The sequence below is a fragment of the Polypterus senegalus genome, chromosome 2, assembly GCF_016835505.1.
Source record: "Polypterus senegalus isolate Bchr_013 chromosome 2, ASM1683550v1, whole genome shotgun sequence".
Taxonomy (NCBI): Eukaryota; Metazoa; Chordata; class Cladistia; order Polypteriformes; family Polypteridae; genus Polypterus; species Polypterus senegalus.
The window spans coordinates 194,703,784-194,731,439 of NC_053155.1; the positions used below are offsets into that span (position 1 = coordinate 194,703,784).

General features: G+C 35.5%; 1 protein-coding gene across 11 annotated transcripts in view; it reads right to left on the minus strand.

The window, feature by feature from the left end:
• caska (calcium/calmodulin-dependent serine protein kinase a) overlaps positions 1-27,656 on the minus strand; it is a 509,789-nt gene that overhangs the window by 69,767 nt on the left and 412,366 nt on the right. For 10 of the 11 annotated variants that reach the window (XM_039745125.1, XM_039745124.1, XM_039745123.1 and 7 more), the window contains 2 exons: positions 22,349-22,426; positions 11,572-11,652 (listed from right to left, as the gene is read on the minus strand). In XM_039745125.1, the coding sequence (XP_039601059.1) occupies positions 11,572-11,652; positions 22,349-22,426 (159 nt within the window). The remainder of the gene's footprint in view (positions 1-11,571; positions 11,653-22,348; positions 22,427-27,656) is intronic. The other variant, XM_039745129.1, reaches the window with a different exon arrangement.

The window sequence follows — 27,656 nt, forward strand, 5'->3', positions numbered from 1 at the left end:
ATTGTGACACCAAGGCTGTATGACAGGCATTTCAATATTTTTGTCCAGAAAGATGTTAATTTGGTACACTCCCAAAACATGTGGCCTAGTGAAGCTGGAGCTCGATTGCAACATTTGCAGGTTGGATCTTGCCCAGGAAACATTTAGGACAATTTTAAGAGAGATAGATGTGCTTGATGAAAAACTTTGAGTTGAAATGTGCTTGAAGAAAGATTTTGAGTTGAACAATTGAATGCTTTGCACATCCGAAACTAGAGTGAATTCTGTACATGGCTGCCTTCCACTCAGTTTCTGAAATGTTGAGTAAGAGATTCGTTTTCCATTGTACTCTGGGATCTTTAAAAGGAAGGGTCTTTAAAATGCTTTTATACATTACAGAAATGCTGTCTGAAACCCCAAGACTGATCAATATCTCTTCTGGAATAGAAATGGGTGGGAGGTGAGGAAAATTGGGCAGATTTTGTTTAGCAAAGTTTCTAATTTGGAGATAGTGGAAAAATTGTGTTCATGAGAGAGTACATTTGGAGTGTAATTGTTCATAGGATGTGAAGACATTATTTATATACAAATGTCAAAATGATTTAATCGTATTAGTTTTCCAGACATTAAAAACTGTGTAGGTTCGCGAGGGTGGAAAAGGGTGGTTATCATGTACTAAATGTTTTTACTAAATTTCACATATTATTGGAGATGCACAGCTTCTAATTAGGAAGTAGGAAGATTTTCTTGTAAGCACATGATTGTCTACACCAGGGGTAGGCAGTGTCGGTCCTGGAGGGCCATAGTGGCTACAGGTTTTCATTCCAATCTAATTGCTTAATTAGAAATGATTCCTTGCCAATCTTGACTTTATCTAATTGTATGGTTTGTTAGTCTGCAACTTCCAAGGATATCTTCTAAATGATTTGAAGCCTAAAATGTATCATTTTCAGTCTGTCACATTTTTCTCATTTTATTAAACCAAATAGTGCATGATGGATCCACACAGGTGTAAATGGGAACAAGTTAGACAGAGAACTGTTGGCTACTTTGTCATTTGCATCTTATTGCTAATAAGGAACCACTAAAAACAGTGAATGCAGCTGTTTAAGGCTGAAATAAGCAATTAAGGATGGGGAACTTTACAAGTAAGACCACTAAAATAAAGCATTAGAATGTCACTGAAGCAGTAACTATGTTCTCATCAATATCATTTATGTAAAACAAAAAGAGCAGTGGCTGCAACACTGATCCCTTAGGGATACCAATTTTAACATCACCTGATTCAATACCCTTTGTTTAAACCAATTTTGCATCCATTTATACACTACATCTTGGACTTCCATTTCTTTTAGTTAGATCACAATTCTCTCATATTGTATTGTATCCAAAACCTTTTGAAAATCAAGAAAAAATTTATTATAATGCTCCTCTCTGTTCCTACTGAATGCTTTGGTAACTTTCACATAAGCGAGCAGGGGGCTTTGCTCCCTAGTAGTTAATATGATAGAAGGGTCCAATCCAAATTTTTATTTCTGTTTCAGAGTATATCTATGATTATTCATTAATCTTTATTTAAAAAGCTTGACTCTATTATATGCTAGAATATATGGAGGACAAAAAGAACATTTATAAAATCAACATTACAGAGTTAAAAACCAGAAGATTGCAAGGTGCTACCAGAATTTATACTACAGGGTTTTAAACATTCAGAATTGGAGACAATTAACAGAAGAAGAAAGTGCTGAATGCACATTTGCTTCATTGTACCTGGAAAGAAAATCTTGTAAGTAATCCTCTCTGTATGTTGTTCTCTGTGTTCTGGTCACTAATAATTATCACCGACTTACTAGTAATCAGATTGTGCTTCACTCACTCAAAATATGGAGCCAGTGTAGAAAACATTTTAAGGAAGATACTGCTGTCTGCTGCTCAATTACAGGATATCTTTCAATTCAAGGATGATTTCGCACTTATGGGGTGTATTGACAAGGAGGATGAGACTGAGTATGGAACTCAGATGGAGAACTTTGTTTCTTGGTGAAGAGAGAATTGTTTGCAGCTTAACATCAGCAAAACCAAAGATGTAGTTATTGGATTTCACTGCACCGAAGATCCCTATGCCATGTCGCCATTCAGGAAGTGGATGTGGAGGTGGTTCACTGCTACAAGTACTTGAGGGTCTACATCATTGGACTAGACTCGTAAAACATTAACTATATATGAAAGTTTCACCTTCAGAAAGACTAGAGCAGATTCTTTTCTTAGTAGAATGTGCTTCTTTAATGTGGGTATTGACATCATTTACATGTTCTACAATTATGTAATGGCTAGTGTGATTTTCTGTACTGTGGTGTGCTGGGCCAGTTAATTAACTAAAACAAGAGAAAAAGAGAATGAAAACAAAACAAAATGGTGTCAAGAACAATGACAATGTTGTACATCCTCTCTATGACAAACTGTCATTAAGTACTTTAAGCCAATTAATTATTCAGAAGCAGTTTGTGAAGAAAGGCAATTGCAGCTCCTTTAAATTAACAACAATATGTCTAATGCCTCACTGTGACTGTTTTTTCTCTCTTCTTAGTTTTCTTTCCTTTTAGTCATTCTTTTGCATATTTGAGAGGGTGTTTGTTATTATAGTATTTAGTTATTACTTATTGAGGTTCTATAAAAAGTCAATATTCTCAAGAGGACAAATACAATTATTTATTTTTCTTTCTTTGGTTTATGATTACAGATCTTAATTGCTTCTGTGATGCAGACTGATTGTATTTCTGATTCTTCCGTCCATGATAAATCACCCGCTATCGGTATAGTGTAGATATGTCATCTAACTGAAATTAATTCAATAGAGTGTAACTGCAGTCTGCATACCTAAAACGCCACTCATGGCACACTGACTGTCACACAGAGGGAAGTAGCTGATGGTATGACTTTGGGGGTCTCAAACTTAAGTCTTAGGAGTCCAGTTTGCCCTTTTTAGAAGAAAATAATGGAATTATTTATTTATTTATACAACTCCTACTCTTACTTATCTACTGTACATTAATGACGACAGATCATATGAATGTTTAATGGATACGAAAGACATTTGTACTTCCTCAACTATCCTTTTATATCACCTATATTTTTTTCTATTTTTTTTAAATTAAGTTATAGTGCTAGCTTGTCTGTTGTTTCAATTATATAGCATCTGCTGTAGGATGGTCAGCAGCTGTGCTAGTATTTGCTACCTGCAATCTGTTGGAATGAAAAATATATTCCAATTTATTACAGCTTGTATTACAAAATGCAGTCTAATATACAGCATATCACACATGTCTACACTGAATAACCCCAATGTATTGTAACAGCTGGATGGACAAAATTCAGCTTAAATTGTATACTGTATAGATGGAATCCTGGCGAGGTTAGCTTTTCAAGAGGCATATTTAACTTTTTACTTTATTTTATTTAATGAAAGCTAATCAAAAAATGGCAGGTAATACTGCAATAACTGGAAAAAAGTTCCCTTAACCTAATGGGGCCCAAAAATGTATAATTTAGTGGGAAAAAAAATCTACCAAATGACCTTAATAATTACAAAATATGCTGATATATTTTATATTTTATCTAGGTACACTGCAGTAATCAATTGAAAGTTACTATTTTTTATTTATTATAAGCTGGTTATGACCAAGCAGTGCTACAACTTGAGTATATGTCCATTATATGGGTAATTATTACATCAAAATATGTGTTTGCGAATTACTTAATTTCATATTTATAATGGGAAATGTAATGTAATGCAGTGCTTTATCTCTACAACCTAAATTGTTCACTTCACCTCACACAAATTTATACATCTAGGTATGAAGTCATTTCTAAAAGTGATGAAATAATTAAAAAAAAAATAGGTGCAATTGCAGCAATGCATGCAAGGCTGCAATTACTGTCATGGCCGAAAATATCAGCACCCCTGGAATTTTACCAGAAAATGCACAATTTCTCCCAGAAAATTATTGCAATTACAAATGTTTTGGTATACACATGTTTATTTCCTTTATGTGCATTGGAACAACACAAAAAAAACAGAGAAAAAAAGCCAAATCTGAAATAATTTCATACAAAACTCAAAAACCGGCCTGGACAAAATTATTGGCACCCTCAACTTAATATTTGGTTGCACACCTTTTGGAAAAAATAACTTAACTCAAGCCCTTCCTATAACCATCAACAAGTTTGTTGCACCTCTCAACTGGAATTTCCGACCACTCTTCTTTTGCAAACTGCTCAAGGTCTCAAAGATTTGAAGGGTGCCTTCTCCCAACAGCAATTTTGAGATCTCTCCATAAGTGTTCAATCAGATTTAGATCCGGACTCATTGCTGGCCACTTCAAAACTCTCCAGCGCTTTGTCTTCAACCATTTCTGGGTGCTTTTAGAGGTATGTTTGGGGTCATTGTCCTGCTGGAACACCCATGACCTCTGACGCAGACCCAGCTTTCTGACACTGGGCCCTACATTGCGCCCCAATATCTTTTGGTAGTCTTCAGATTTCATGATACCTTGCACACAGTCAAGGCATCCAGTGTCAGTTGCAGCAAAACATCCCCAAAATATCTTAGAACCTCCATCATGTTTGACTGTAGGTATTGTGTTCTTTTCTTCATAGGCCTCATTCCGTTTTCTGTAAACAGTAGATTGATGAACTTTACCAAAAAGCTACCTTGGTCTCATTTGTCCACAAGACGTTCGCCCAGAAGGATTTTGGCTTTCTTAAGTATATTTTGGCAAACTCCAGTCTGGCTTTTTTATGTTTCTGTGTCAGCAATGGGGTCCTCTTGGCTCTCCTGCCATAATAGCATTTCATTTCGTTCAGATGTCGACGGATAGTTCGAGCTGACACTGTTGCACCCTGAGTCTGCAGAACAGCTTGAATATGTTTTGAAGTTGATTGGGGCTGTTTATCCACCATTCGGACTATCCTTCGTTGCAGTCTTTCATCAATTTTTCTCTTTCGTCCACGTCCAGGGAGATTAGCTACAGTGCCATGTGTTTTGAACTTCTTGATTATGTTGTACACAGTGGACAAAGGAACATGAAGATCTCTGGAGATAGACTTGTAGCCTTAAGATTGTTGATATTTTTCCACAATTTTTGTTCTCAAGTCCTCAGACAGTTCTCTGCTCTTCTTTCTGTTCTCCATGCTTAGTGTGGCACACTCAAACACACAACAAAAAGGTTGAGTCAACTTTTCTCCATTTTAACTGGCTTCAGGTGTGATTGCTATATTGCCAACACCTGTTTCTTGCCACAGGTGAGTTCAAACGAGCATCATATGCTTGAAATAAAACGATTTACCTACAATTTTGAAAAGGTGCCAATAATTTTGTCTGGCCCATTTTTGTAGTTCTGTGTGACATGATGTCAGATTTGGCTTTTTTTCTCTGTTTTTTGTGTTGTTCCAATGTACATAAAGGAAATAAACATGTCTATCCCAAAACATTTGTAACTGCAACAATTTTCTGGGAGAAATGATGCATTTTCTGGGGAAATTCCAGGGGTGCCGATAATTTTGGCCATGACTGTACTTATTGGCAATAGAAAAGATGCAAGCTTTATTGATTAAACAAAATTTATACATTGGTGCCCATTACACACCTTTAGAATGAGAAATGTCTTCCTTTACAATCAATCATTATCCCAGAAACAGCTTATACAGTATTTTGTTGTATAGATGTGATACAGATGAATATAAAATACAGGAAAAAACAACTTAGAACTCATCAGGCCAGCAAATGATTCACAAAAAATACATAAGAGCAGCTAGGGCATGCACATGCATGAATTCAGCAGTTTAGGTATTTATATAGCAACAAGTGCTAATAAAAAAGTGGAAATAAAACCTGACTCTCACCAGCTAAAACTGAGCTTACATATGCTCCAGTGTTAAGAAGTAACTAATATCTTTTACTGAGAAATTGTAATTCTGAACAAACTGAATGTATGAAGTTCCATTGGTTTATATGTACCTAGTTAACACAGTTTTAAGGACAACAGAAGAAGATGAGGACAAACAAACAAAAAACAAAACATGAATTATAAAAACAAAGCTATGCTTCAACATATGGCTACTTAATATAATGAGGATGATTTAAGAAAATAGTGCCATAGCTATAAAATATTGCATTCTTGGTGCATATTAAACAAGAATGTATTTTATGAATGGATGAATTTAAATTATTTTTCTGAGATTTTAATTGAAAGATGCATTTCCCATTTTATCTTAAGATCAGTATGGGATAAATTCCTTGAAATATGCTGGTACTGTATATAGTAGTGATGCTGTGTGAATCTTTTTCAGACCTATCCAGTATAAACTCCAGGAAATATTAGTGAAAGATGAGGGAAGCTGGGTAGGTTGCTTTTGTTAAAAATTCTAAGTTGTATGTAGAAGAAAATGTATGAACTGTTGTGCTCCACATTTAATATTTCAGGACAAAGGACACAAATATATTAGTCAATATAGAGATCTCTTTATATCATTATGCCTAATGAGTCAACTGATTATATACTACATTGGTTAAAGAAGGCTTAAATAATTGATCATCATACAGGGACAGCAAACAGCATTTTCTCTGCCTTAAGATATGTGTTAAATTGATCCAAATTTTAACAAATTGTAAAATACTGGATTGCTGCTAAATTGACAGTAGTTAGTATTGACTGCAGCCTAGAGGAAAACTTGGAATGGGAATTTCCAGAAAATGTACCGTTTCCCAGTGTGCTGAGCAGGTGTGCTGTAGCAGAACTCTGACAATTTCCAATGTTTATTATAAGCTCATTTGCATCAGAGTTCTAGAAATTATAGTTAGGTAGTGACATGTTGCTTCATATCTCCATAGAGATGCCTATTAATTCCATGGTAGTTTTGAATCCTAGAAAAATTATGTTACTATTGAATCTGACACCTTAACAAAGTGTGTTAATATATAGGGATATTATGAAAGCATGTAGGAGTTTTGGAAGAACATTTATTTTAATGATATTAATTCTTTTGTCTGAAGAAAGATGAAAAGGACCACCATCAATTAACATTACATTTTTCAAAACATTACAAAAATTCTATTTAAATTAAAAAAAAACTTAAAGAGATCCTTTTGTTTCCTTGTAATAGTAATTTCCAGCTATGTAGACTTTTTAATGTAAGTTATTTCCTTAAAGGAAAACCTATTAACTAATTGGTCTATTGATATAAACCATGTAGGTCATCAAATTAGCAGTATGATGTACTTGTATAATTCTGTGTGGAGCAACTGTTTTGAGCAGGACTGTTGTACTGTATTTCAGCAGATTCTAACAGTAGTCAAACAGGCAGAGTTCACTACACATAAGGCAGAACAGCAACAAAACAAAAGGGAAAGACAAACTTCAGAGTAAAAGAACAAGCAAGCGATCAGAAAACCACTAAGACAAAAACTATATAGGTTCCTCAAAAAGATAACCTTTTCACTCCATCTTAGGTTGGGTGATATGGGGAAAAAAACAAAATATATTTTTGAAAACTGAAAATACAACTGCATTCTTCTTTGAAAAACAAAAAAAAATAACCTCTCTATATATATAAAAAAAAATCCTGGAATGGAAAAGCAAGGCGATGATACGTGATCTTCTCGAAAGACATTTTAAAGACCCGCGAGACAAAAAAGACTGGCCATGGAGCGTCTCGCAGGGACCGTAAACATAAGACTTGGTGCCAAGAGATTGTTTCAGGACGGTCTCGCGGAGACGTGGAACATAAGATTCTTGCAAAACACACCCTTCTTATCAAATAGCAGCATGGACAGCCAGCAAAACATTAAGTCATGTAAAGTCTCATGGCACACACAGATCCTGTGCTCTCAGCAAAGAAGAAAGAGCAGCGCGGAGAAAAGAGACCCAAGGCGCGATACATATGCAGAGAAAAGTACAGAATATGAAAGCAGTAACAGTCGAAAGTATTGTAGCATCCCAGCCAAGCTGAAGCCGTTTTTGTTTTAAGTGACTGTTAAGTCCAATTGAGGCAGGGCAGAGTACAGCACGGCAGACTGATAGCTGGGAGCTGATTGATGCGGTAAGGGGGAGGCGAGTCCCGTGGGAGGAGGGGTTGGAGAGGCTGCTAGAAAGTTGTGTTTGGGGTTACACGGTCGGCGATTGTTAAAGTAGAACTTTTGTGACACTTTATTATGTCAGTCGCTACAGTATCAAAAAAAAGATAGCACAGATCGCATTGACGCAAACAAAAGGAGATTAGTTTAAGTCAGAGAATTTCGAAAAACAGGGTTTAACTCAAATGCATTTATTGATTACTTTGCAAAAAAAATTATTAACTTGTGATGATGTGGATCATTTTTTCTGTGCTGAAATTCCAAACAGAGAAACCTATCCTGAATTATGGTACAAAAGTCATTAAACAAAAGTCTCACAGACCTCATTTAAAAGATTCAGCATATATGGGACACGAAAGATTCCAAATATTGTTTTTACAGAAGTTCTGAAATAAAAGTGAAACTAATGAAATAGCAACAATTCAAAGAAAAAAAAATCTTACAAGTGTGTATCCGGAAAACCAAACACGGGGGTTGGCGAGTGAAGCCCCTAGTTTATGTATGTATATATATATATATATATATATATATATATATATATATATATATATAAATTGTCACATATACCCACACATAAAGTAAGTGTGTGTGTATGCATTAGAGTGGAGTGGTATACAGTTACTGGAAAAGTACTGTATAACCCACATTTGAAAATGGTATGGTACCAGCATTTCAGGATTTTTGTTACTGGAAGTTAACATACGCTTTCCTTTCAACCCACTCAATTCTCACCCTCCTCACTATTGCAGTTGTGGAAAAATATCTGTTTCACAGACTTGTGAAACTATACTACATCACTCAATGTGATTGGAATTTAACAGGGTAACCCCCATCTATTGCATTGACATGATCTATAACTCTTGTGGGAAATGACTGCATTAATGCTTTCGGGATTTCACAGTAAAATTTTTTCGACACAATAAGGACTTCATGACTATTAAGAGGGAAGTGGTGTATAGTATGCACCAGAGAGGCTGGAGTAAGGTAAGGGGTTTTAGAGTTATCTGTTACTTGCTTCGAAAACATTTTGATACCAATACTGAGGGCTGAGAATTGGTATCAATATCGAAGTCAACATTTTAGTACCGATCCAACACTAGTGTGTGATTTTAAATATATAATTGTCAATGAGAAAAGATGTAAAATAAGAAAATCTCTATCTGTGTATACCGGTCTATACATTTCTTTTTTGCAATTTGTTGCTACATTTGCAGCCCTTGTTCTTATTATCTGCCTCAACATAAATAATAATTGTTTACATTTATATAATGCTTTTCTTAGTATAAGCACTCTCCATGCAGGGAGGCCCCGGGAAGTGAACACACAACCTCATCAATGCAAAGCAGCAGTGCTACTACATTCTATTCAAACCATTTACAGCCAACATTTCTCAAACTCAGATGTTTTTTACTGCTCTAATCTATAGCTTAGACCTGCTTTCTGCTACTTCTACAAGTCAGTTTTATTTATTTTTCCTTTTTTCCCCAAAATATTTAGCATGCAACTATACCTCTTTGGAGTGACTTGCCTGTACAGCAGTGGTTTTCAACCTTTCTGCCTTGTGGACCATTTTTAGTTTGAGAATTTCCTTATGGACCTTTATGGATTTTCGAGCAGCTTTATTTACTAACATTAGATTGAAGATTGAGGGAGTGAAGGTTTAAAGGTTCCAGAATTATTAACAGTAAAGAACACTGCAGACTGGTGACATGCCTTGCATGCCTTTTGCAGATGGCAGAGTTGGGAATGACTGCTCTGAAACACATGCCTTGCATGATTCTTGCATATCAGCAAACATTTTTGACTGACCGGTATCAGAAAGTTTGCTGTAAAGGAATTGCATCTGACCACTCATTACAGGCAGCCTGCATGATCTTCTCTCCCATCGTAGCCTAGCAACTGTTTAAGGGAAAGAAGGCACAATGAACATCTCTGGCAAATTCTTCACCAGCCCCACAAAGGGCATGCTCTGCTTCTAATGTAATCAAGCTGTGGGACATGCTGAAGCTTTTCCATGCTTTCTTTTATTGGTTCCATTCTGCTGGGTGTTTCTCTTTAAAGTGGTGGATATGCTGCCACTTTTACCTGTTATAATCTATTTGCAAAGTTCACATTTCACATTAGTTTGTTTGACATCCAAGCTTTCATAACCAAACCAACTTAATGTTGCAGCCTTCCCGTGGAACTAGCTCATTCATAAGAGAAGCGTTGCTTGTCATATTCTTTTCATTAATATGTTTTGACTCTATACATGTAAGCTGCTGATGAAACTAGGCTGTTTGCTTGACTGTTTACCATTTAGCAGTAAAAACAAAAAAAGGTATTATCATGTCTGAATATTGCTTTAAATATGACCCTGTATTCGGATTCAGCGGGTTAGAAAATGGATGGATGGATGGATATTGCTTTAAAACATTAATTCGAAGTAAATGATTTAATTGAAAAATAAAAATGCCCAACCCTAACTCCAACTAATCCTACTTAATTTCAAAGGAACAAGAGATGAAAAACTGAATGTGGCTTGACCTTAAATAATCAGGCTAATGTGATGTCACAACCCAGTTGCATACATAAAATTGGAAATGTGTGTTGTTGTTGCAATAGAACTCTAAAATGTTGCCGGTGGCAACATCACTTACTTAAACCATTCAAATGATAAGAATACACAGCATAAAATAAACAGCACAAAATCACTTAAACCCAGAAGCAGTGGCTTCACTACTCCATCCAATTTCTTACTTAGAAGCCAATTCTGGATATTTTTGGGGCATGTTATTTAATTACATATTTTGGTAACGCTTTTAACCTTCTAAGGACATCATAAACATGCTTTGTAGACTCAAACTGATTAATACTTTTTAGTAAAAGTTTAGTCTCTGTTATTTGTTCATAATATTACATTGAAACAGATACTGTTCAACAAGTATACAGAGTTTTTTTTACCTAATTTGCTAGTTGTTGGTAGTTTCCCAGCTGTTTGCATATTATGGTTAATTTGCACCTTGCAAAAAAGCAACTAAAGACATCAAATATAACATAAAAGTAAAGTAAAAGTCACTATTTTGAATTTTGAGTGAAGTAAAATGAAGCCAAAAAATAAGCTTCATTAACAGTAACAACTGACTTCAAATAAAAAACAACATTCAGTCACTTTTGATTGCCAGATCTTAATGAATATAATCAATTAAATGTATGAATTATAATAAACCAATAAACAAAAATTACTAAATAATGTGTAAAAGGTCAATAGCTCAGAGTATCAAACATTCAAGCATATGAAAGTAGGAGGCATCTGGTCTTATTATGTTCCTAAATGCAAGGGATATAATTGTTAACCACATGATTTTAATCTAATACTTTTGTAGATAAAAAATGTCCTTATCAGACTTTCTTCTATCAATGTACCTGGCAAGAATAATACTAAATTAAATTTTTGAAAATGTCTTTGCTAAATAACATACCATAAAATGAGGCTGTGTAAGGATCCTTTTTAATTCTTTAGCATCCGTGTTCTCAGGGTAACAGGAAATCTCTTCCAGTACCTGGAAGGAGATTAAGAAAAAGTTTGTGGAAAACAACTTAAGCACAACTGGTTCTGAACAATACATAGAAGCTACATTAGGTCTCTTAAAAATGATTAAATGTTCCAGCAGAATGTAGAATTCCACTAATAATATGTAAAAACTAAAAGTGTTACCTATAACAGTGTGATATTTAACTTTCAAACATAAAAACATACATACAAATTTGTGGCGGGGTTATGGGAAATAGTTCGTTATTTCTGAAATTTTACAACAGTCTTTTGAACCGAAATAAACTCATTACATTGATATACATTGATATACACTGAACAGTTTTTGAAATCTTATTAAGTCAAAATCAATACAGTTTTAACATATATAACACTATTTTTCAAATAAAGAAATTGAAGCTATGATTTTATTGGTAGGAAATATTGGTAAGGTTAGAAAATCACATGTTCTACACGCCAGCGCCTCAAGCTGATAAGAGAAGGTCTATTCTAGACTTAAACTAGCATTGAAAGAAACGGTCTTTGAAAACTATATGTTTACTGGGAATTTGGAACATTATATCACTTCATTAGGAAATGCCAGTAGAGTGGGCAGCTAACATGATTATGTGAGGCTTCAATCTTTGTAGGCTAGAGGATTATTTACCAGTACCAACAGTATGTATTGTGTATGTATGTGGAACTGCGTTTGCTCCAATCGTTGCTATGACAACACAAACAATGCTTACTGAATGAAGGCATTACCTGGTTTGTAGGGTACTAACCAAAATATAATACAACTCATGCCAATATACCCGCCGAGGCTGCAACACATCAAAGCAAGGAAATTAAAGGCAGAAATTCATTTCTGGACAGCTGAATCGATTGAAATGCTTCACGACTGTTTTGAATGCACTGATTGGGATGTACTGATGGATGGAAAATGTATCGGTGATGCAGCAACAGACACCTCTGGGTATTATCAGTTTCTGCAAGGACAGAATCATTCTCAAATAAAGAATTAACTTATATCTCAATAATAAACCGTAGGCTTCAGGGAATCTAGTGTTAAAGCTCCTCCTCCCATTGGTTAACCCCCATGTTGATCCACACCAGTTTGTCTTTCATGCAGAGAGCAGGAATACACCATTTCTTTTGGTAAACAATATCCTTGATCATCTGGAAGTAAAAGCTCCATTAAGATAGTGTTTATAGATTTAAGCAGTACATTTAATACTATTCAGCCATCTATTAGAGACAAATTGTTAGGACTCAGGATAAACTTTACATTTTCTCTTTAGCTTTTCGATTTTCTTATAAATTTCACCCAGCAAGTGAAATTTAACAGCACCATGTCTTTGAGTGCCATTGTATAGATGGTCATAAAGTTTTTTAGTATATGTATTTGCATTTTGTACAATATCTATGCCTAATATACTGTATGTATGCATATTGATATTCAGAAATATATAGTTTCTTATACTGTATTAGTCCTTCATTGTCTTGCTACATTTAAAACATATATCTATGTAAGCTTATTGTTACGCACAAACCAAATAATTTCCCTAAATAGGCATTTAATTTAAAGTTTTCTAGAAGGAACAACAACTGATATACATCTTGTAGTGTCAGTGCATATCTCTGTATGGCGATAATGTCATCAGCTGAGTAGAACACCCTTTCCACAGACACACTTCTCCTTGAGTTGTGCAGGAATTTTTTTCCAAGTTAGTCAGCATTGGATAATCAGACTCATGACGTCTTCAATAATTTAGTGGCTCCTTATTGTAAAGGGAAATACTGTACTGACATTGAACCTGTGACACTCAGTACCATTGTTTTCAGAAATGCTAAAAACAACAAAGAAAGGTTATGGTATAGGCTAAGTATAAGTGACAGACTGACAAAGGGCGCTAACTTTTTCATTACACCTGCAGGTCTACTTATAGTTTATTGTGAGAGTGTGCGTGTTGATTGAGGTAACTAAAATTAATACTTTATAAATGCCACTAATCATGGCTTTAAGAACTATTTTATAATTGTAAAACAAAGAGAAATGTTGCCTGTCACAGTTATTTTTCATTGTATTAATGTACCCTTATTAAAGGTTAAGATAAACTTTCATTGACAACAAACACAAAGGTGTATAGGAGGCACAGCAGCCGAAGTTTCTTATAAGCAATGTTATAAAGAGGATTATAAATAATTCAATTGTAGTTTAAAACTGCTGTTAAAAGCTAGTGTATAAAATAGCTTGGCTGGGGACAGAGATTTATCTCAATGTCTTACTGAATCCTATTTCAGTCATGGTTGGGCTTAATATTGTATTTTAAAACAGTATATTTTTGATTGCCAGCTCAAAATTTGCCTAATGTGAATATGTAAGTTTGGATTTGTCTGCCCAGCACTCTGTACTCAACTGGCATGCTGTCCAGGGTTACTTCATTAATACAGTTAATGGCCAGGGATATTTCTGCAAAACATTTTCACTACATATTTACTTCATCTCAGCACCACTGCAAAAGTAACAGCTGACCTTAGAATCAAAATAATGTCATCCCAAACAATTAATCTGTTTATTAGCTCACAGAGCTGTTTTTTGGCAGATTCTCATTGTATCAATATAGGAAATGAACAGAAACCTCACTTTGTTTCTGATTGTGCTGCAGAGGGGAGTGATTAAAACTAAGGATCATTTAGAGAGTATGAGGAAAAACAAAGCATCACTGCCACACAGACCTCTAGTTATGTCTGAAAATTTATATGAATAACTGACAACAGAAATACAAAAAATTTCATTGTCATTATTTTCAAATATAATTCATCAAAGGTCAGCAGTCCTTCTTGTTTCAGAAATAGGAGTGACTTAAAATACAGATTTTGTGATGAAGTCATATAGAGCAATACATTTTTTCCCACATATATATTTTTCAAGTTCTTATAAATAGTAGCTTTGATGTAATTAGTGATAAATGAGTCCTTTATGTTAAAACATTGCAAAGATTCCACAATTGCCAGTGTATTCATCTGACATTACATTTGTCACACTTTTTAGTAGTTTTCGTTGCCTAAGCACATTCAATGTCAGTGTAATTTGAAGTCTAACACTTTTTGCACGTTTTGAGCATCTGTACAAGACAGTGCTGCACATATAGCAGGATATTGTTTGAGGAATTGGCTTAGTCACATTGAAAGAGCAATTCCAAGTCATCAGATCATAAGTTTGTGTTCTGGCAACTGCAATAGTTTCTCCTTTTCACTGAATGTCATACTATTAAATAAAAAAATAAAATAAAAAAGTACAACAGACCAACCTCATTCAAGAACAACAAAGTTCAATGAGCACTGAGCTGTTAAATAGATTTGCTGCCTGCTGGACATTAAAAAGATCACACTTGTACAGTATCATATTATTTCTTTGTAAATATATGGTCTGTTTATAAAGTAGATTCATAAATACCAATACAGCAATGACTGCATTTTATTCACAATATGATACTGTATTGATATTTTGAAAACAGACCTAATTATAAACTGCTCCTTGAGCTAACAGCCCATTTTCCTATTGAACACATTCTCAGCCATTGCAGCTCTGGTAATAGCTTAATCTTCACATCTTTTGATACAAAAAAACAAGCTAAAACTAGCTGTTTTACCTGGCTTCTAAGCCCACGTAATCCTGAGTAGGGTCACTGGGTAGCTGGAACCTAACCCAGTAAGCATAGGTTGCAAGGCAGGAACAAGCCCCATACATGGTTCTGTCCCATTGTTGGGTGAAAACACACACACACACAAAAACACACCACAATGGCCAATTTAGCATTATCAATCCATCTAACCAAGTATTTAGACTGTGGGAAGAAACTGGAAGACCTGGAGGCACAAAGAGAAAATGTAAACTCCACGCAGGGAGGACCTGTGATGTAAACCCATGGTTAACTTACTGCCAGGTAGCAGCACTACCACTAAGTTGAAAATGCCCATGAGTAAAACATTTCTAGCACAGATCATTTCTTGCATTTCCTAGTGACTTGGTTTCCGTTGTTGGTCATTGCAAAGCACACTTTTAGAGGAAACTCCATTCTTTTGAATTCAAACAGGTAATTAACAGAAATAATGGAAATTTTGGGGACAATTTCACTCTGTAGCATATCCTGTAAAAGTTGTAGATCCAATCAAACTTGAATTTAACGCTTTTATCTGTAATCTTGTACCGTTACAAATATATGGAGGGTTTAGATCAAAAATAATATACATTGAATCTTGGCTTACCTTCATTTGTTACATACAGCATTTATGTTTACACAGTGCACTTTTACATGTTCCTGCGGTGGATTGGCACCCTGCCCAGGATTGGTTCCTGCCTTGTGCCCTGTGTTGGCTGGGATTGGCTCCAGCAGACCCCCGTGACTCTGTGTTCAGATTTGGCGGGTTGGAAAATGGATGGATGGACTTTTACATGTTCCGGGGAATTAACTTAATGTTTTAAGCATAGTAAAGATAAGAACATGTGGAAACAAATATAGTGAACTACAGTATGTACAATGTCCACCTCATCTACAGTATGTTCTGTCCAAAGGGGACCCATGTAGTGAACTGTTCAAGTGTTTAAACTGACCAAGGCATGCTGCCACTCCAGGCTTGTGTTGTACATAGTGCTTCAAATGGGCTGGTATGCTGTACCGGCACTTGCCTGTTTGTATTTTGCTGACTGGAGCATAGCATAGGGCTGAACCATTTGGGGTAAAATATCTAATTGTGATATTGTTGTTATAATTTTATTTCAGATATAATTTTTAAAGTCAAACTTCACTTTGGTATTCACTATGTGATGTTAAAAAATGATGGAGCACTACCACGAGATACTGTACAATCAAAATATTACCTACTTTATATTCTAATGCAAGGATGACATTTTTATTACATTTTTTAATTGGCACATAACAATCAAACATAGAACAATTATCATACAAGCTGTGGCTCAGGAGTAGCTTCTGAATATTGTACAATCTTTAAATCAATAGAACATTATTTTCTACTACCTAGCATTTAGCTTTTAAACTGACAAACTACAGAATAACTATCAAAAAAGTGATCACTAAATATTAGACACATATAAACGAAAGACCAGTATGTGTGTGTGGAGCAGTCCACTCAGCTCATGCTCAACCACAGCCACAGGAGTTGGTATGAATTCTATGGAAGATGTAGAAGCTTATACAAGTGTGACTTGTACTTGGTGAGATGGCGCATGCAGGCACTTTTACATTTTTTTGGCACTTGCATGCACCTCACTTCTCATTCAACACAAGCAGACAAACTCTGCTTTGTGGTACATGCACATGGTATATTCACACAACGAGCTACTATACGTTTGCCTGAGGCAGGTTCCAGCCTGTCTCACTCAATTTGTGCCACAACTGCACTCGACTCGGACAAGATATGACCTGTCCCGGCTCACTTAGCTGACGCCTCTGCAAGTAAAACTCTTAGGGACTCTTTGGGTTAATTTTGTCCTGAATACCACATGTAGCTAGTAATAATAGAAACAGAATATGTTTGTTATACAAAATATCTAAATATTGCATATTCAAATAACATTTATTTGCAGATAACTAGCATTAAAATTTTGAACTTTTTTTTCCCCACAAAGGCTGCCACTATAGGATATAGTGTAAAATGACTAAAATCTTAAAATTACTCCAAACAGAAACATCTTTATATATAATTTGATTCTATCCGTATGTATGGTGTTCGCAGCAATACCTCGAACAGCCACAAGAGCAGCAGCCGTGGGAAGGATGCATCGGAAATGAAGTCACATGACTGACGTGGAATGTAGACTTGCTAATGCGGCCACACGTACACAACGAGCACAACAAACGGATGAGCAGTGTACGGCTACAAATGCTACTAACGTTGAAAGAAATCGGACACAAAGTACACATGAAGAACATGCGCTACAGAATGCTACTAACGCTGACAGACATTGTGCCAGCTGTGCACAAATGACTGAAGAAGCTTGAGCAGCCGCAAATGCAGCATGGGTTGAAAGAAATTGAGCAGCCCGTGGCTTGCAGTGGCCGAAAAGGTCTATTTTAACCACAAATCAGTGCCATGATAACAAAATCATTTCAAGGACTTAACAAAACAAAAAATTCTTTACAGAGAAAGTATGGATTTCACAAATGTTGAATTTGTAGCCTGATTCGATCGGGCTCCCAGTCGCTAGTTACATAATAATTGCTTCCCTTGAATTGCAGCAAAACTGAACTCCTGCAAATTGGGACTAAAATGTAACTTAATAAAATGAGCTCCTTCCCAGTCAATCTTGGCGGTGATCTCATCAGACCTGCCTCTACTGCAAAGAATCTTGGTGTCATTTTTGATTCCTCCCTTTGTTACTCCGCCCACATAAATCACATTAAGAAACTTTCTTACTTTCACCTCCGTAACATATCCCGTGTTTGCTCCTTCCTCTCCTTTTCTAATGCTGAGAAACTTGTCCTTGCTTTTATTACATCCCGCATCGATTATTGTAACTCGTTGCTGGTAGGTGCCCCTTCTAATCTTATATCACAGCTCCAGCTTATTCAAAACTCGGCTGCAAGAGTCCTTACTCGAACCAGCAGCAGCGAGCACATCACACCCATCCTGCTCTGTCTTCACTGGCTCCCTGTGTCTTATAGAATCGAATATAAAATCCTACTAATAACCTACAAAGCCTTAAATAACCTCGCGCCAAACTACATCAGTGATCTTCTCCATCAATATGTGCCTGCCCGCCCACTAAGGTCCTCTGATTCTGGCAATCTTGTTGTGCCCCACACTAATCTACATTCCATGGGTGACAGGGCCTTCAGCTGTATAGCGCCCAGACTCTGGAATGACCTACCGAAATTAATTAGGTCAGCTGACTCCATGACTTCTTTTAAAAAAACAACTTAAAACTCATCTGTTCAGGAAGGCTTTTAGCTCAACTTGACTTTATTACCCTTCTCTCAGTTTACCTGTCTGTCAAGATGCTAATGTAACTTGTATGTGTGTGCTAGACGACCATCAATTATGTTGTCTGTTAGGCTTTTCTCTGAATTTACTGTCTTAATCTTCTTTATTTATTTATCTGGTTTGTACAATGCTATATACTGTATACCCTGCCATTCTTTCTTATATTCTGTAAGTGCCTTGAGCATGGGAAAGGCGCTATATAAATAACATGTATTATTATTATTCCCTGCCATGACTATGTCTTCTCAAAACTCATCATTGTCTTTACAGATTTATTTTGTCAAGAACACCGGCATTTCAGCCTTTGCTGGTTTCAGACATGAATGCTTATATGTGACCTGGCACTAAAAAGGCTCCCTGATGGTGAACTTGTGAGGGGTATGCACAGGAATTTGCAAGCCAATTTACTCAACATCGGAAACTTAACATTGTGTCCTAGCACAGTGCCAATATGAGGGTCTTCCAGTGAAATATCAGGTAGATAGTGATGTAATTAAGGAGAAGGGGCAATATGTGGCATTATGCAGTATCTATAAAGTCATTTTTTTAAATTGATGTGCTATACTTTGCAATTATTAACAGTTTACATTGGTTACTTTGGACATAGTCTTAGCCTCCTGTAATGCTGAGTTACTGTCTGCAATGATTAACCAGTTTGAGTATAACATATTATTATATTCACTAGAAGGCCACCTGTCAATCAAAAAAAATCACCTAAATGACAGCCTTTACGATTTCCTAAATCGCATCGTTTCAAATAAGTATATATATATATATATATATATATATATATACAGTGGTGTGAAAAACTATTTGCCCCTTCCTGATTTCTTATTCTTTTACATGTTTGTCACACAAAATGTTTCTGATCATCAAACACATTTAACCATTAGTCAAATATAACACAAGTAAACACAAAATGCAGTTTTAAATGATGGTTTTATTATTTAGGAGAAAAAAATCCAAACCTACATGGCCCTGTGTGAAAAAGTAATTGCCCCTGAACCTAATAACTGGTTGGGCCACCCTTAGCAGCAATAACTGCAATCAAGCGTTTGCGATAACTTGCAATGAGTCTTTTACAGCTCTGGAGGAATTTTGGCCCACTCATCTTTGCAGAATTGTTGTAATTCAGCTTTATTTGAGGGTTTTCTAGCATGAACCGCCTTTTTAAGGTCATGCCATAGCATCTCAATTGGATTCAGGTCAGGACTTTGACTAGGCCACTCCAAAGTCTTCATTTTGTTTTTCTTCAGCCATTCAGAGGTGGATTTGCTGGTATGTTTTGGGTCATTGTCCTATTGCAGCACCCAAGATCTCTTCAGCTTAAGTTGACGAACAGATGGCCGGACATTCTCCTTCAGGATTTTTTGGTAGACAGTAGAATTCATGGTTCCATCTATCACAGCAAGCCTTCCAGGTCCTGAAGCAGCAAAACAACCCCAGACCATCACACTACCACCACCATATTTTACTGTTGGTATGATGTTCTTTTTCTGAAATGCTGTGTTCCTTTTACGCCAGATGTAACGGGACATTTGCCTTCCAAAAGTTCAACTTTTGTCTCATCAGTCCACAAGGTATTTTCCCAAAAGTCTTGGCAATCATTGAGATATTTCTTAGCAAAATTGAGACGAGCCCTAATGTTCTTTTTGCTTAACAGTGGTTTGCATCTTGGAACTCTGCCATGCAGGCCATTTTTGCCCAGTCTCTTTCTTATGGTGGAGTCGTGAACACTGACCTTAATTGAGGCAAGTGAGGCCTGCAGTTCTTTAGACGTTGTCCTGGGGTCTTTTGTGACCTCTCGGATGAGTCCTCTCTGCGCTCTTGGGGTAATTTTGGTCGGCTGGCCACTCCTGGGAAGGTTCACCACTGTTCCATGTTTTTGCCATTTGTGGATAATGGCTCTCACTGTGGTTCGCTGGAGTCCCAAAGCTTTAGAAATGGCTTTACAACCTTTACCAGACTGATAGATCTCAATTACTTCTGTTCTCATTTGTTCCTGAATTTCTTTGGATCTTGGCATGATGTCTAGCTTTTAAGGTGCTTTTGGTCTACTTCTCTGTGTCAGGCAGCTCCTATTTAAGTGATTTCTTGTTTGAAACAGGCGTGGCAGTAATCAGGCCTGGGGGTGGCTACGGAAATTGAACTCAGGTGTGATACACCACAGTTAGGTTATTTTTTACAAGGGGCAATTACTTTTCACACAGGGCCATGTAGGTTTGGATTTTTTCTCCCTAAATAATAAAACCATCATTTAAAAACTGCATTTTGTGTTTACTTGTGTTATATTTGACTAATGGTTAAATGTGTTTGATGATCAGAAACATTTTGTGTGACAAACATGCAAAAGAATAAGAAATCAGGAAGGGGGCAAATAGTTTTTCACACCACTGTATATATAAATAAAAGAGCACTTGACAACCTATTTTGGCTTGAATTACACTGTAATTTATACCACATTCTGTGGAGTAAGAAGAAGCCAACAGGGAGTATTGGGAGTATTGCATGTAGTCAAGGACCACATCTTTGAGTTTTGCCTAACCTATCTTTGTCCATTTCACATCTCACTTTCTATGTAACTCACCACCTCTTTTTCCAGTGCAGGGTAGGCACTCTTTTATATTTGCCACCAGCCCCATTTCTCTGTACAATTAGAGATACAACTTATACAATGGCACGTTTCTACTTGTGGTCTTTACTTGAAATAACTACACTCCCCATTTCTCTGCTAAAGCAAAACAGGAGCCATTGCCTAAGAATACCCTACTGGTAACAGATGTATTACTGACAAATATAGAAAAATAAAAACACAGCTATATCTTCTTTTTTCTATAACATCACAAAATTTCAATCAAAGCCACCAAGGCATTTTTGAGAGTTTTTCTATTGGATTTACAGCTAAATATTGATATTTCAAAATGCCCTTTCTTAGCATACACCTACTTATTTAGATGTACCATCCTGCCAAGTATCAGCTTTTTAACTAAACAGGAAATAGTGTTTTTATTAAAAAGTGAGTGAAAGAGTCAGTGTACTTTGCCTTACATACAGATAAAGTGTTTTCTACAATGGCTTTCATATCTTGAATCCTGTGGTTAATACTTCCTTGATACCTTTCATCATCTCTAACTATTGAGAATATTATTTGTAAAAAACACATTTTTCTTCTACTATCCTAATCTCTACTGACTGTTGTAAATACAATGTAATACATGTCCTAACATTACTCTTCTATACCTCTATTCTACCCTTTTAGTGTATAGCAATCATATTTGATTACTTCTATTCATTTGGCTACAGTCTTTAAAACCTACAATGTATATAAAACAGGTGCAATCACTGTTCTTATACTGTACCACAATAACAAGTTTCAGGAAAATGAAGACCCTTGGTAAAATTCTCTCCAATTCTCTCCACAAACTCACCATACTACAAGCACAATTATCTAGTGAAGCACATTTAGAAAAAAAAATCCACTCTTTTAAATGTTAACTACCACTAGATGAAGAAAAAACTAATTATGGAGGACACAATCCATTTTACAAAAAAACAACATATACTTATTGATGACCAAAAAGTAATAATTTGGAGCATTGGTAGAAGCTATTTAAACATTGATAAGAACAAACCCTTTTTCACTTTTCAAAAGTAAACATTTTTAGATCTCTCAGTAAACCATTAATTGTGAAATATAAATTGAGTTTTTTTGGGCTTACCTCTTTGGCTCTCTGCACTGCATCACTAGGAGGATTCCTGATCTGTGGTGATGATTTTGTATTGATCTTGTCATACAACTAAAGAAAATAAAAAATAAAGATATATAATCATCTAAAACTGAATATATTTAGATTAAATCACCTCAATGAGGAGTGCAAAACATATATATACTAGGGCTGACAAAGTTAATGCATGTGATTTTCAAGGGAATAGCACATTATTTTCCTTCACATTTAATACCACACAATTGACAATGATGACACTATAAAACATAGACACTTAGCCTTTACAATAGACTTTGTGTTATATTCTTTTGAGAGCTTTCTAATTTTTACTCCTTACCCAATCATGCTTCTGTTCTTACATAAACAAATTATTTAAAAGCAATGTATGTGCATAAGAACATAAAGACATATACTGTACAGTGGTGTGAAAAACTATTTGCCCCCTTCCTGATTTCTTATTCTTTTGCATGTTTGTCACACAAAATGTTTCTGATCATCAAACACATTTAACCATTAGTCAAGTATAACACAAGTAAACACAAAATGCAGTTTTTAAATGATGGTTTTTATTATTTAGGAAGAAAAAAAAATCCAAACCTACATGGCCCTGTGTGAAAATGTAATTGCCCCCTGAACCTAATAACTGGTTGGGCCACCCTTAGCAGCAATAACTGCAATCAAGCATTTGCGATAACTTGCAATGAGTCTTTTACAGCACTCTGGAGGAATTTTGGCCCACTCATCTTTGCAGAATTGCTGTAATTCAGCTTTATTTGAGGGTTTTCTAGCATGAACCGCCTTTTTAAGGTCATACCATAGCATCGCATTTGGATTCAGGTCAGGACTTTGACTAGGCCTCTCCAAAGTCTTCATTTTGTTTTTCTTCAGCCATTCAGAGGTGGATTTGCTGGTGTGTTTTGGGTCATTGTCCTGTTGCAGCACCCAAGATCGCTTCAGCTTGAGTTGACGAACAGATGGCGGACATTCTCCTTCAGGATTTTTTGGTAGACAGTAGAATTCATGGTTCCATCTATCACAGCAAGCCTTCCAGGTCCTGAAGCAGCAAAACAACCCCAGACCATCACACTACCACCACCATATTTTACTGTTGGTATGATGTTCTTTTCTGAAATGCTGTGTTCCTTTTACGCCAGATGTAACGGAACATTTGCCTTCCAAAAAGTTCAACTTTTGTCTCATCAGTCCACAAGGTATTTTCCCAAAAGTCTTGGCAATCATTGAGATGTTTCTTAGCAAAATTGAGACGAGCCCTAATGTTCTTTTGCTTAACAGTTTGCGTCTTGGAAATCTGCCATGCAGGCCGTTTTTGCCCAGTCTCTTTCTTATGGTGGAGTCGTGAACACTGACCTTAATTGAGGCAAGTGAGGCCTGCAGTTCTTTAGACGTTGTCCTGGGGTCTTTTGTGACCTCTCGGATGAGTCGTCTCTGCGCTCTTGGGGTAATTTTGGTTGGCCGGCCACTCCTGGGAAGGTTCACCACTGTTCCATGTTTTTGCCATTTGTGGATAATGGCTCTCAATGTGGTTTGCTGGAGTCCCAAAGCTTTAGAAACGGCTTTATAACCTTTACCAGACTGATAGATCTCAATTACTTCTGTTCTCATTTGTTCCTGAATTTCTTTGGATCTTGGCATGATGTCTAGCTTTTGAGGTGCTTTTGGTCTACTTCTCTGTGTCAGGCAGCTCCTATTTAAGTGATTTCTTGATTGATACAGGTGTGGCAGTAATCAGGCCTGGGGGTGGCTACGGAAATTGAACTCAGGTGTGATACACCACAGTTAGGTTATTTTTAACAAGGGGCAATTACTTTTTCACACAGGGCCATGTAGGTTTGGATTTTTTCTCCCTAAATAATAAAAACCATCATTTAAAAACTGCATTTTGTGTTTACTTGTGTTATATTTGACTAATGGTTAAATGTGTTTAATGATCAGAAACATTTTGTGTGACAAACATGCAAAAGAATAAGAAATCAGGAAGGGGGCAAATAGTTTTTCACACCACTGTACATCCATGCAAAAAAACTCTGCAATCACTTGTTAAAATGCCTAAATGCAAAATTAGGTGAACAAGTAAGAATTAAGAAATTTAACTTTTAGTTCACTAATTAGCAATTCAAGACTGAAAGAAAATGGGGATATTTGAAGATAATTTCAATTTCTAGAGTGCTATGCCAAGAAAAAAAGAAACTTCCTAGACTAGCAAAACATACCATGTGACATTTAATCACATAAGTATTAATAGTCTGCTGTAGTTAAGCATTTGCTTTGATTAATACGCCTATTATTATACAAAATCAAGACTACTGTTACTAGTAACCGAGATTTAAGATCATACTTCACTTCATCATGATAGGGTTTATATTAATGGGCATCCAAACTAGAAATTACAATATTTTAGAGGTCCCTGACTTTAAGTTTTTGAATCCTTGGTATAGGTTTTTCTTTCCATCAACAATGGCTGAGAAATTCATTTATGACAGTTACTTTGCTCCTAGATAGATCAAAGTACAAAATTGTTGCTAATTGTGAACTTAGTGTGAGCAAATTTCAATTTCATAGAAGTATAACTTTCTTCTTTTATCACTTAAGAGCAAAACACGCATGATAGTGCTGTTAAAAAAATCTAACATTAGGGAGCAAAATATGTGGACTGCAATGAATGTGCAGCTCAACTTTTGTCCATTAATGTAACAAAATCTAAAGCATTAACTACTGCTATTTAATGCATAAATAGATTGCATCAGACTGCCAGCTTTACAGCAGTCACATTCAAAGGGGACTACACGACACTGCTGAACTACTTTGGTTAAACATGCGATTAATCAAGATTAAAAATTTTTTGAGTTCTGACATTTTGTATTTAATTGTGATTATATTATATAATTATTAGCATTTTGTGTTTAATCATGATTAAAAATTTTAACTGACAGCCATAATATACACATAAATTATGCTGATTGACCTGGAACAAAAAATTGGACCGTTCCTGGATAATTTAAGAAACGTGAATTTTACCTTCAGCCTCTAAATGATTTTCACATGTACCATATCCATTAATTACATCCTTGTAGATAATTTTACAATTAAATTATTATTAAAGTCTGTTTAAATATTTAAATAAGTGATATCAGAAATAATATCACATATAAATTATGTGTTGCACTGCAGTTTGTTAGATGGTGGGAAGCAGTACACAACAAGAAAGCAAATTCTACTAAACATATGTGTCTAGCTAAAAAAAGGTTCCTCAACTCACCAATAAATACCACAATAAAGTTACTATTTGCCTAATCTAATGTATAATTAAAAGTTCTAATATAACTACTCCCACACCTGTGTTCATATAAACCTATGTTACAGTTACTTGTCACTGTTAATATTACAAAAGATATTTATTGTATAGTATAAGACAGTTAACAGCTATTTGTCAAAAGTAGAAACAGTGATGCATTTATACCTTATCCTTAGCTCTGTATGTCTAACTCTATCAATTACAGGGGTGTGTATAGTTTTCATGTACAACAATCTGATGTATGCAATGAGTATGCCACATGTCAGTCACAAGACTGCTTGAACACAGAGGTAAAAGTCACTATTTCTAAGAACTATAGTAGTCCCATTATAGGTAGAGTAGGTAAAGAAAAAGACTGAAGAGGTCAAAAGGACTGCAGAAGCATTATAAGTTTCAGTGTGCAGGCTAGCTCAAGGGTGAGGAATAAACACCAATGCAAAAAGAATAAAAGAAACTGTGCTCATAGAAAACTCAAAGGTGTTTATTGACTTGAAGTATCCATATAGCATTTCTTTTCATCTTCACTGTTAACAGAAATAAATGCATTCTGTAAGTAAATACAATCTTATATCACTGAATGAAGGAATGAAATATTATAACAAATATAGCACCATATTTTCCTCATCTAAAAATAGTTTGATGATTGAACTTCAGGATTCATGTACATCAAAAATCATTTACTGCATCTTCCAATGTGAATATACTAGCATTATTCCTTTTGCACCCTTCCCCTGTGTCAAAAGGTTTCTTTTTCATGCAACTGCCATGTCAGTCCTAACCAATATATAACAACTAATGAATACAAAAAGAGAAACATAAATTCACATAATAACTGACATTATATATGATTTTTAACTTCAATGTCTAAATGTTTAGAGCACAGATAAAATAAAACATTAGGCACAATAAAAAAAGAATCATTAAAGGAATAATCTACCAAAAGTAGAAAAAGTAGATTATGCAGTGATGGCTGTGAAAAAAATATTTAATCTCATGTTTCCATGAAGAACAGAGGTAAAAAAAACCTTTCTGATATAATAAAAAGCCAATGGTGTCAATTACTATACAATGCCTCGAGATATGAAAAACATCCATGGGAAAAAAAAAATACTACTTATGTTGCATAACCCATATATCAGTTATCCAGCCATTTACTCATAACATGTAAAATACATGCTTTTTTTGCTAAAACATCATTAAATAGATGCACTCATAAACAAAAAATGTATTGGACTCCATTAATCTGTATAACAAAGCTTTTTTGTTTTTTTAAACCTCTGTTCTTCATGATAGAATGAGATTTATTTTTTTCACAGCTCTCCTATTGGACTGCTGCTGGTCCAGGTTTGGTCCTTGCTGTACAATGGAAATTAGAAGAAAATGTTTCAGCTTCTCATGTCCCTAATCTTGGTATAAGTAACATAATACTACTATCTGAAACCTGCTTAGTATGATTCAGGATTGGAGTGGTGCCTATTCTATCAGTAATAAATACAAGGCATAAACCAGGTCTGAATGTGACACTACTGTGCCAGTGTAACCCCTTTGGATTACGCAGAATCAAATGGAAACAAATACTAATCCATTCACTGTTTAACCCACTTTGTGCAGTTCTGGGGTTACAGCCTATCCTAAAAAGTGCAAGAATCAATCTCTCTGATGAGACGTACTCACACATTGAACGATTTAACATTGATAATTAACCTAATACTCATGTTATTATGATAATTAAGGAAAAAGATGCACCCTGCGAAAAAATAAGACATGCAAATAGAACATAATATACCAGAAAACAAGTGTTAGGAAAGGAATGTCTCCTGCCTTTTAAAACATATACATGGTTTAAATTTCAAAAAGCCAATCCCTAATTTCACAGATAGTTATCAACTGTAAATATGTTATTTACAGAAGAATAATATGAAAGAAAATGCTGCAAAAAAGGGAATATTTGAAAAGTGAATCAGACCTTTTATATTTATTTCCTATACA